The following is an 11,742-nucleotide window of genomic DNA, read 5'->3' as shown; positions in this document are numbered from 1 at the left end:
CTCTTTGTTCCCTGGTGATCTCCCAAAGGACACACTAGAAACCATTTTCCAGTCATGTCAGACAGCCAGTAGAAGCTCCAGGCTGGCACTAAGCCTATGCAAGCATTTCTACTATAATGCTGGGGGAAAAAAACCTATCTTCAAAATTCTGCTAATCACACTCCAAAATAACAGGGCTTCTGGGAAAAGAGTTTACGGCAGACCACCTAAAACCTACAGAACTTTGTAGCCAGGGCAATAACAAAACAGAATCAGGCCCAGTGATGATGCTAATGCAGTTAACCCCCCGCACTGGCACATACACTGGTCCCCTGAAGCTTTAGATCTTGGAGTTTCATTTATCTTCCTAAGACATAGGTTGAGATGTAAGTCCTAGCAGAGACTAGTTCCATCAAAATCAAATATGTGATCCAGGACAGTTGCTCATCAATTTTGCAAAATGAAGGGATGGTGTCTTCACACTGTCTTCCCTTCCATTCGCTTTTCCCAGACAACCTAACACAGTGGAAAGGCTAGTGGTGATTCTCGAAGGTACTAAAGCAGTCACTACTTGCAATAAAGGAAGTCACTTACATAAAATTTTCAGCTTTTTTCTTAAAGTATTCGATACTGTCCCTCCTCATTTCAAAATACTAATGTTCAAGGGAAAACCTCATGGGAACTAACCTAATTTCAAGTTAACCAGACACCATTTCTCCTATTTACCAGTTTTATATATGCTATCTCCCTTTAAAGAAACAACTTTGTAACAAAACAGACCATCTTAGGCATGCTCATTAAGATTCTGGTGCCAATTCCAAGGTGTGGGTTTTCCTCCACAACAAGCAATTCTCAGACACCACCTGGGTGTCCTACAATTCAACTCGATTCTGACAATATCTATCCAGAGCTAGCATCAGACCTCACAAATTAAGGGACTGATAGATAATATCAGTCCTGCAAGTCAGCCCTCCAGTTAGGATTCCAATCACAAGTCCAGGTTGTTACCTGTGCTTCCGACAGACTGGCTATAAGGAGGTTCCCATGACCCCCTTCCTTGAGTTGAACTAATTTGCTAGGGCAGCTCACAGAACTCAGCAACATTTTACTTACTAGATTACCAGTTTAATTAAAAAGGATGTAACTCAGGAAGAGCCAGGTGGAAGAGACTCATTGCAAGGTATGGGAAAGGGGTGCAGAGTTTCCATTCTGAGCGCTCCACTCTCCCCACACCTCCAGGTGTTCACCGACACAGCAGCTCTCCAAATGTCGTCCTTCTGGGTCTTTACGAAGGCTTCATTGCACAGGCATAATTGATTAAATCACTGGCCATTGGTGATTGAACTAAATCTCTAGCCTGTCTCCCATCCCAGGTCAGGGAGTGAGCCTCGAAGTCCCAACTCTCTAATTGCATAGTTGGCTCCCCTGGCAAACAGACTCCACCCTTAGGTTACCGAGGGGCTAGCCAAGTCACCTCATTAACAAAAGAGGCTTGAATTGCTCTCGACACTTGGGAAATTCCAAGAGTTTAGGAGCTCTGCACCGATGAAGGGGGACAAAGACCAAATGTATATTTTTTATAAATCTGGACATCAAAGGCATGAAAATAGTCGCCTTCTCACCAGGTGATGCCTTCCTTTCTAGGTTAGAGGTCCCTACAATGAACATACAACATAGTTCACACACAATTCACTCCAAAGCCTACAAGAGAAATGCACTCCTGGTCCTGTGGATGCCTTGACCTTCTCCTACTACCTGGGCTTCACACCAAAAGTGCTACTACTGCCCACGAAATCGGCAAGCCTCAGCTAGGGTCGTCTCCCCTAATGAAAGAGTACAAGCAAGAGGTACAAGAGACAGAGGGAATATTGGGACTAGACGCTTCAATTTTGATCACGGAAAATTGCCCTGGCCTTGCATGAGAACGTGAGGCTACACCTGATGCAGACAGAGAAATGCCATTTCGCAAGCTTACGTCATACGGGCCAGTCTGCTTAACCCAGAACAACGTGTGAAAGGAAACCAGGAAGTCCAAGGGGATCCGGGGCTGCAGCCTGGCTCCTGGAACCACTATTCTCTGCAGAGGCACGTCTGAGAGACACCTTCTCTTCCACTCATGTAGCAGATGTTTACCAAGTGCCTTCCACGTGCCAAGCACCGAGACCAGCGTTGACCCAAACGACAGAGAGGGGTGAAGAGCCCCAGCTCAGGGAAGAGATGAGTGTTCCCCCTGCACCATCAGTGCCATGAAGGAAGACTCTTAACCAAGACACACCGAGCCGGGATGCCCCATTAGTAAAATGGAGAGAATAAGCTGACACTGCTTATTTCACAGGGCTGTTTCAAAACATAACACGATTAAATTGTTTAAATATAAAATGTTTTTAAAAAGCAGGGGAATGAGTTAAAAAAAAAGAGAAAGAGGAAGGAAAGAAGAAAAAAGGGGAGAGGGAACGGGCGAGAGGGTAGGCAGAGGGGAGACAAGGGGCAGGGGGAGAAGAGGGGAGGGAAGAGAAAGGAAATAGGGGAGAAGAGAGGAAAAAGGAATTATTTCACATGCTAGATTGACACATTTTCAGGTACCAAGTAGAAAGGGAGGGAATAACAAAATGGAAAATGGCTAAAAAACTACACATAACTAGTTTTGGTTTTTTTATGGGCCTAGGAGCTTTCACAGAAATTAAGAGTCATTTCCTTCAGTTCTTTCTTCCTGGGCTCAGGAAGCCAGTTGATTCACTATAAAGTAATGCAATACACAATCATCGGCTTAGAAAAAAAGGGAAAGGTGCCCTAAGAGCTGGCTCTCTCCTCACAGGGAGAAGCTTGTACTCCACAAAGGACACATCAACCGAGATCCACAAAATGATAAATTTGTTTATTTCTCAGAATTTAGTTTGCTGCTTGATATTCCCTGCAAAGAGGGAGCAACCACGAATGTCTTTGAGACCCAAATCGCAGACCTGTCCGAGCACTGTCCACAGGCAACTCAGTCCATCAGAGGTCCAACAGAAATCTCTTAACCTGGGCCAGGTATTTTGGTTTCAAATAGTCACCCAGTTCCTCTTTACTGACCCACACATGATGGCCCTTCTTCCCAGCCTGGGAAAAGTCTCCAGTCAGTAGTAGTGCTTTGAAGAAGAATACTTTGGCCCCGACGCTACTCTCTGTCCGTATTGCCTGGGGGAACTTGAACTTGTAGTGGCCACAGGGTGCATTTCCCAGGAACTTGGCTTCCATGTTGTTCTCTGAGGGAGGAGGGGAAACACAAGTGGAAGATGAGGACACACCCACCTGCTTACTTTGGCTCCCAAAATCGTCGAGGGTGTCTGTGAGAGCCTTTTCCAGTGACGTAAAAGCAATCTCTGGGAGTGAGGACTGGGGTCGTTCTGGAAGAGCTTCCTGTCTTCTCAATCCAAACACTCCTGGCCCATGGGCTCCAGATTCACTGGGTCCACTCCATGTTCCAAGCTACTACTTTCAGACTGAAGTGAGCGAGGCAGTTCAAATACCACTACTTGGGAGTCAGAGCATTGAGCTTTTAGACTCAGCCCGGTCACCATCTGTTGGTGAAGGACCAAGGCACTTGGTATCTGTAAAGCAAGGCTAATCAGCCTTTTAAAGGGAGTGTCACAAGAAAAGCATAAAAAGGACCAATTTAACTTCTGTAGAGTGAAAACATCATAACCAAAGTTAAAAAACAAAGACTGACAATATCTACGATGTATAACAAAGGGTTAATAACCCCAAGCCTGCATTTCAAAGGATAAGGAAATAATGGATTAATTATTAAATGGCATTTGAAGACTTGGCAAGCTAAATAAGAAAAATAAAGATGGATCCCAACCTCATCCATCATATCAAAACTGATACCATAATAGATCAAAGTTTCAACAACAGAAATTTTAAATTTTCATAAAAAGTCTGTTCTGGATGGTGGTTTCATGAATATTTAATATTTTCTGAATTCTTTTCTTTAATTACTCATTAAAGAAAAAGGAAACCATAAGAGTACTTTCTGTATCATTTTTGGAAAGCCTAACCAATCAATACACAAAATTCAAAAATCCAAAAAAGAAAAGACATATTTATCTGTATAAAAATTAAATCTTTCTGCAAGGAAAAATGAAGCATAATAAAGTCAAAGACAAAATGACAAACCAGAAAAAAACATTTCAACACATTCAACAGAGGAATAATATCTTAAGGTATAAGAAATACTTAGAAACCAATGAGGAAAAACCAACAAATCTGAAAGAAAAATGGACTGAGCATATGAACAAAAAAAGTTCACACGAAAATAAAAATCAATTTAAAATTAATTAAAATATGCTCAATCTTATTAATTAAAGAAACACAAATTAAAACAACGTATCATTATTACTGAAGTTCAAAAACTGAGCTATAGACAGCTTGTCAAGGATACAGAGAAAACGGGTAGTCTCACATGGGTGTACATTAGTATAACTGCTTTATTTAGCAAGAATTACCAATTTTACTTATGTATACTCTTTGATCTAGCAACTCTGCTTCTAGAAGTTTATCCTCCCAGATATATTTATTTGCCCATGTGAGCAAAGATGAGTATACAAGGATGTTCAGTGCAGCTTTATGTGTAAAAGCAACAGACTAGTTAAATGAATTGCAGTACATATGTATTATGAAATAGCACACGTGGTAAAAAAAGTATGATACATCTTCATGTGCTGATATAGAAAAATGATTAAAGACTGTATAAAAGAGAAAGAGAAAAGGTATAACTCTAATATATATGTTCCAACTATGTGAAAAAAAAAGACGAATAAAATATGTATGTGTTTGCAATTTCTAAAAGGATACACAAACTGTTAATAGTAGTTTCCTCTGAGAAAGAAAAATTACTTTTCCTATACTACACTTTCTAGACACTGATGACTTTTTCATCATATACAATAAATTGCTTTTCTCAATATTAAAAAACAGCACTATACAATACAAAATGTCAACACTAGGTATCTGTGAGTGGTGAGATTATATTGGATTGCTTCTTTATACTTTTCTGAAACTTTCATTCAATTTAATGGATACATATTACTTTTCTATAATCTGGAAAAAATAGATTAAAAATATAATTAAACCAAGAGCACAGAAAAGAAACCACTTGGTACAAACATGAACAAAGAGTCTAAATAAGCAGTTCACAGAAGAAATACAAACAGCCAATAAACACATTAAAAGATGGCCAACCTTGCTTACAAACACAAAAATGCTAATTCAAAACAATCAGTTTTTTACTGCCCGGATAGGCAAAAATTAGAGAAAGGCTAATTCATGTTGGTGAGGCCTAGGCAAAGAGGTACTCTAATACACCATTCCTGAAAATTTCAAATGTTAGGTACATTCTGCAGAACCATTCAGCTGTATCTATTAAAAACTTAAATGTTTCTATCCTCGACCACTAATTCCACCTCTAGGAATTCCATCTTGCAGAAATACTTGGGAAGTATGACAACGATAGGGAGGAAAAAAATGGACTTTGACTTTTTGTAAATATACTTTTAAATTGCTTGAGTTTTTGTCATTTTAACAAATTTTCAATAAATCAATATATTTTATTTTCTATGCACCTGTTAAATATTAACTTTATTAGTTTCAAATATACAGTACATTGGTTAGACATTTATACAGTTTATAAAATGATCCCCCTAATTGTTCTTTCTCTCCTCTGGCTCTCCACCTAGCCAATACATTAGAGCTGACTGCATTCCCTATGCCATGCTCCCCATTCTCGTGACCATCTATCAATTACTAATTTATATTTCTTTTATCCTTCATCCCATTCTTCCAGCCCCCCAAAATCCCTCCCCTCTGTCATCAGATTGTCCTCTATATTTGTGAGCCTGTTTTTGATTAGTTTGTTCTTTTTGTTCCTTAGATTCCGCATAAAAGTGAAATCATGTGGTATTTATCTTTCTCTGACTTATTTCACTCAGCATAATAACCTCCAGGTCCATCCATGTCGTTGCAAATAGGATTTCATTTTTTTTAGTGGCTGAGTAATACTCCATTGTATATATGAACCATAATTTCTTTATCCAAACGTCTGTTGATGGGCATGTAGGTTGCTTCCATATCTTGGTTAATGTAAACTGTTCTGCCATGGATATAGGGGTGCACAGATATTAATAAATTGTTTTGGTTTTCTTTGGATAAATACCCAGATGTGCAATTGCTGGGTCAAAAATTAATTTTTAATTTTTTGAGAAACTTTCAGACTGTTTTCCATAGTGGTTGTACCAATTTGCAATCCCACCAACAATGTATGAGGGTTCCCTTTTCTCCGCATCCTCGCCAACACTTGTTGTTCTCCACATATCTTTATATATTTCCTTTCACGTGTATGTATTACAATGAGAAAGTGTAGTGCTGAAGTAGAACCCCTTTCCACATGGCACACGGGAGGTACAGACGAGCAAGCAACAGTCATGAATGTTTGACATGAGGGAAGCAGAGTATCTGAACACAGTGATCCTGGTGAGAAACCCTGCTGCCAACTCCCTTGTGATGGCTGAGAAAGCAGAGAGAGCAGCAAAGGCCCCCACCCATTCCGTTCTGTCTCGCTACCTCTCCTGTAGGCCACAGGCCCCTAGACGGAAAGGATCAAGGGAGCACACACCGATGTTTCCTTAGCAGATGGTAGGTGGTAGCCGGGCCAGTAAAGTGGTTATGCACTGATACTACGAAATCCATTTACTTGATAAACATTCAGCGAGTACCTAATCTGTGCCAGGTACTTTGCTGAGAGCTGGGTGATGAAGAGGAACAGATATTCTCCTTACCGTCAAGGGAGTCAGCGTTCTGGCTAGGAAGGGAAATGTGTTAATAAACAATTACAAGACAATGGGATAAGTGAGAGTGTATTTTCCACTAGCACGTAAGCTCCCAGGGAGCTGGGGTGGCATTCTGTCATCACTGTGACCCCATGGCCTGGATAGTGTCCAGCACAGAGTAAATGTTTGGTGCATAAACTGAATAAGGGCACATACAAGTGCTATGGGAACCTAGAGGAGTACCTCTCTCTATCTACTGGCCTGGAGAAGGTTCCACCACAGAAGGTATAAAGAATGAGCTGAGTCTTAAAACCTGAACAGTCAGGGAGTAAAAGCATCCAATCAGGGACCAGCTTGCCTCAAAACGGACGCATGAAAGACATTATTCAAAGGATGCAAAAGGTTTGCTAGGTTAGAACTTACAATATACATTAATGAGCGGCAAGACAGAAAATTGATGAGCTTGGGATCAGAGCAAGAAGGATCTGCATGCCATGCTTGAAAGTCTGAACTTTTATGGGAAACCTTGTTAGAATTCAAGGCAGAGAAGTGACAAACTCATTCTGGCAACACTGAAGAGTATGACACAAAAGCAAGGTGGGCTTATTTAGCATCTACTTCAATAGTCCAGTATAGTGGTTCTCAATCACTGTGATTTTGTTCCCCAGGTAATATCAGCCAATGTCTAGACATTTTTGGTTGTCACACCAGAAGGGATGGGGATGGGTTAGTGCTATTGGCATCTAGTGAGCAGAAGCCAGAAATGCTACTGAACATCTTACAATGCACAGAACAGTGCCCACAAAGAATTCACTGGCCCAAAATGTCAGTAGTGCCAAGGCTGAGAAACCCTGGTCCAGTGAGAAGTGAAGCAGCTCTGAGAATAAAGAGGGGAATATTTAGAGTAGACCAGGTAGGACTCAAGAATTTATACATGTCAGAATGAGGTCAAAGGTAACTCTGAGGTTTCAAGTTGAGTGACTGAATAAGTGATGGTGCCAATAAATAAGGATAAGAGAAGTGGTCTGAGACAGCAACAGGAACATCAATTTTGAACGACAGTTGTCCCTTGACAAGGCAGGGGTTAGGAATGCTGATCCCCTACATTCACAAATCTATGTATAACTTTTAACTCCCTCAAACTTAACAATACCATTGACAGGGAGCCTTACCGATAACAAAGACAGTCAATAAAGACATAGTTGGTATGCATATCTATTATACACTGTATTCTCACAATAAAGCTAGAGAAAAAAAAGTGTTAAGAAAATCATAAGGGAGAAGAAATACATTTACAGTGCTGCATGTATTTACTGAAAAATATCTATGTATAAGTGGACTTGTGCAGTTCAAACCCGTGTTGTTCAAGGGTCAACTGTACTAAATTTTAAAATCTCAGTCAGACAAAGACTCTCACCTGATCTAAGGAAAATCCTTACCTGGATTTTTTCTTGCTATTTTTATAAATATAGAAGTTTTCATTAAACTTCCCAACCCCTACTCTTAATCTCATCCTCACAGTCAGCCTCTAAATCCTCCAGTTGAGTCTGAAGTAACAATCGTGGGCTTTAGACGGTGGCAGAGAACTCACCTGAGAGAGCGGCCAGGGTTCGCTTGGCTGTTCCTTGGAGGGTCTCCCCAGGCTGCCACTCTGCCTGGGGCAGCATCCAAACATCTTCATCTCCGAGCTTCTCTTTGACCAACAGAACAAGGTTCCTGTCTAGCTTCCGGTGCAGTGAGGTTCGGTCATTCTTTTCATCGGCTTCTGGGAAGAAAATGGGGTCGGAGAAAACTAGATAACTGTGATCTACCAGAATGAAAAAGATTAGAGTTTCGCAGCCTTCCTTTAAGGTAGAGCCACAATCCTTGCCTTCAAAGAACTTGGAAAGTAGATCCCCATTATCCATGGTTTTGCTTCCCGTGGTTTCAGATACCTGCAGTCAACCGTGTTCTGAAAATAGTAAATGGAAAAGTCCAGAAATAAACTATTCAGAAGTTTGAAATAGCACACTGTTCTGAAGAGCATGATGCAACTGCTCACCATCCCACTCAGTCTCACTAAGGACATGAATCATCCCTTTGTCCAGGGTCTCCATGCTGTGTACACTCCCAGCCCGATAGTCACTTAGTAGCCACATCAGTTACCAGATTGAGTGTCTCAGTATCACCGTGCTTGTGTTCATATAATCCTCATTTTACTTAATCATGGCCCCAAAGCACAGAAGTACTAATGGTGGCAATTCAGTAGGCCAAGGAAAAGCCATAAAGTGCTTCCTTTAAGTGAAAAGGTGAGTACAGTACAATAAGCTATTTTGAGGGAGAGACCACATTCACATAGCTTTTATTATAATTTATTGCTATAATTACTCTATTTCATTATTAGTTATTGTTGTTAAGCTCTTACTGTGCCTAATTTACAAAGTAAACTTTATCGTAGATGTGTATGCATAAGAAATTATACAGCATTACAGGGCTCAGTGCTATCTTCAGTTACAGGCACCCATTGGGGGTCTTGAAGTGTATTCCCTGCAGAAAAGGAGGACTACTATAATCAAATTACAACCCTGACCCATCTCTCTGACTTCTTTCAAGGTAAAGTCTCACAATCTTGAGGAAACTAAAATATAGGATGAGGACACCAAAAGCTCAACTTTTTCTTTGAAGAGCAAACCATAAAGTACTTTAAGTCTTTGCAAAAGAAACAATACCCATACTAATTCAAACACTAGTATTTGGTTTTGACACTATTACTGATTTAACTATCCCCCCACTTTCTCTTCGGTCTTCCTCTGTGAGACAAGGAAAACTCCCTGCTTTTGGAGGGATTTCAGATAAAGCACAGGAAACTACTTAGAAAGGATTAATTTCCCCCTCTCTCAGTCCAAACTAGGAGTTAAACTCATGTAACGTTCATTAAGTTTAAGAAAGAGAAAAGGCTATCTCAACAGCCTCACCTCCCACTCAAAAATAACATAAAACTTAAAAAAAATATTAGAGTTATTAATTTAGGGGAAAATTATACTAGGGCAGATACGAAGAAGAGGGAAAAGAATTTACTTTTCTCCTACCTGAAAGAAATTTTATCATTTGCAATTATTTGTTACTTAAAACGCAAAGAATAGCTTGGGTTTGGGAACCCTTTCCTCTTACTAGCTTGAAAACACCACAAACCTGTGATGCGAGCTCCAGGTTTGAACTGCAGGAATTTCTGCTCCCACATATCTTCCAAATCCTGTACCAGCAATATATTCTGTTCATCTTCTTCTTCATCATAGAGGTCAGCTTTCCTCTTTGCTAGACGCTGGGCTTCATCCAAAGCACGAAGCTCATGGTCTGAATACAGGCTTCTCTCTATCTCGATCTGAGAAAATTAAGAGGACAAAAAAAAGGTAGAATAAAACAGCTATAAAACACCTGACAGACTCAGAAGTTTACCACCCAATATAGCCAGACATACAAGCATAACAGCACAGGGGGTAAAAAAAGAAAATAGATAAAGAAAAAAGGTCACCTACAGTTTAGGCCTGAATTACACTTGCTAAAATGTGATTGGAGGTCAAGATGGCTAAAAACAGAGGATGGGACAGGCAACGCCTGCCCGCTTACCATGCTCCAGTCATGCCAGTCTTTGGTCACAATCTCACTCACCGGTTCTTGTCTCAGGAGTTTACAGATGCTGTTTCTTCTTCCTAGAGTGGTTTCCCTCCCATTTTTCTCCTGAGAGAGTTCCTACTTGTCCTTCAGATCTCAATTTAAGTCTCGTATTCTTGGAGAGATATTGACACCTCTCAAAATTAGATGTCCTTGTTAAATCCTCTTACAGTATTGTGTGTTTTCCTTTATACTTACCTGAGTCTGCAATTATACAGTCATGTTATTATTTAGTTTTTGATTAGACTCCCTCTACTAAACTAAAGCACTCTGAGAACTAGCACTTTAGCACAATGTCTCTACAAGGTAAGTGCTCAATGATGACCTTAGTTATTAATAACTGCAGAGTAAATTAATAAACCAAGGAAAAAACGTAGAAAAGCACCTTATAGCTCTCAGTAGCCAAGACAAAAACATCTGATTCTAGAGAAACGTATTACCCTTCGATCAATATCTGTGAGGTCTAAAGACCCTCAGAGCCACTACTCCCAGTTTTGCCCATGTTTCTCCACTTGCCCCTCACACAAATAGTCCTGGGAGGCAAAACAGGGCTGACTTTACCACAGGCATCTTACAGACGTGTCCACTACCTTCTTCTAACACTCGTCTCATCACAAAGACTTTTTCCTCTCCAAACTATCAGCTACCTATGATAGAGACTGAGTCCTTCTTGTTTACCACCGCTTCCCTCGCGCACTAAGTAAAAAGGAGAGCATTTCCAAAGAATTGCCTAGGGTGACAATAAAGATAGTCAATGAAAACAAAGTACTTTTTACCGAACGCCTACTATGTACCAAACTAACTCAATAAGGTAGGTACCATTCTGCAGGTAAGCACAATGAAGTTCTGAGCTGAAGTGACTTGGCCAAAGTCACACAAAGAAAGTGGTGCCAGAGTCAGAATCAAACCTAGGCTCGCGCGCTTTTACTGGTTCCCCAACAGCACCCTGAAGCCATGACAGGCAGCTCCAACCTACCTGCTGTAGTAGTGCCGCCATCTCTTTCTGCAAAGGGGTCAGCGGCTTGGAGACCAGCGGTGGCCGCTGCAGGCACACTGCGCCCAACAGGCGCCATGGAGACCTGCTGTTCGAAGGTTTGGCCGCAAGAGTCAGGCTGCGAGAACCAAGGCTACTGGCCCTGAGCCCCTCAAACCGCCGCCAGGCCCTCGCCACCCCTACCAGAATCCGCATTCCCGGGGCCGCCATCTGTCTGCCTTCCCACAGTGCAATGCGGCGCTCAGCGCTCCTGGGCCAATCCTATGTTCCCACAAGGCAGCGCGGGAACGGCATGTAGGGAAGAGCCTAGTA

General features: G+C 41.2%; 1 protein-coding gene across 3 annotated transcripts; it reads right to left on the bottom strand.

Moving 5' to 3' along the window:
* Positions 1-2,833: 2,833 nt before the first annotated feature.
* Positions 2,834-11,676, bottom strand: MRPL46 (mitochondrial ribosomal protein L46). Of its 3 annotated transcripts, none has more exons than XM_023522971.1 (4): positions 11,413-11,676; positions 9,957-10,146; positions 8,377-8,547; positions 2,834-3,224 (listed from the first exon to the last, which is right to left on the bottom strand). In XM_023522971.1, the coding sequence occupies exons 1-4, from the start codon at positions 11,638-11,640 to the stop codon at positions 2,974-2,976; spliced, it is 840 nt and encodes a 279-aa protein (XP_023378739.1). In that variant the 5' UTR covers positions 11,641-11,676; the 3' UTR covers positions 2,834-2,973. The 3 variants fall into 3 exon arrangements, with proteins under 3 accessions (XP_023378739.1, XP_011377982.1, XP_011377983.1); XM_011379680.2 differs by having other exon boundaries at positions 8,377-8,550; positions 11,413-11,675; XM_011379681.2 differs by lacking the exon at positions 2,834-3,224 and adding an exon at positions 5,976-6,817 and having other exon boundaries at positions 8,377-8,550; positions 11,413-11,675.
* Positions 11,677-11,742: the final 66 nt, after the last annotated feature.

The sequence above is a fragment of the Pteropus vampyrus genome, unplaced genomic scaffold, assembly GCF_000151845.1.
Source record: "Pteropus vampyrus isolate Shadow unplaced genomic scaffold, Pvam_2.0 Scaffold368, whole genome shotgun sequence".
NCBI classification, from domain to species: Eukaryota; Metazoa; Chordata; class Mammalia; order Chiroptera; family Pteropodidae; genus Pteropus; species Pteropus vampyrus.
This window is presented reverse-complemented; position numbering and strand designations above follow the sequence as displayed.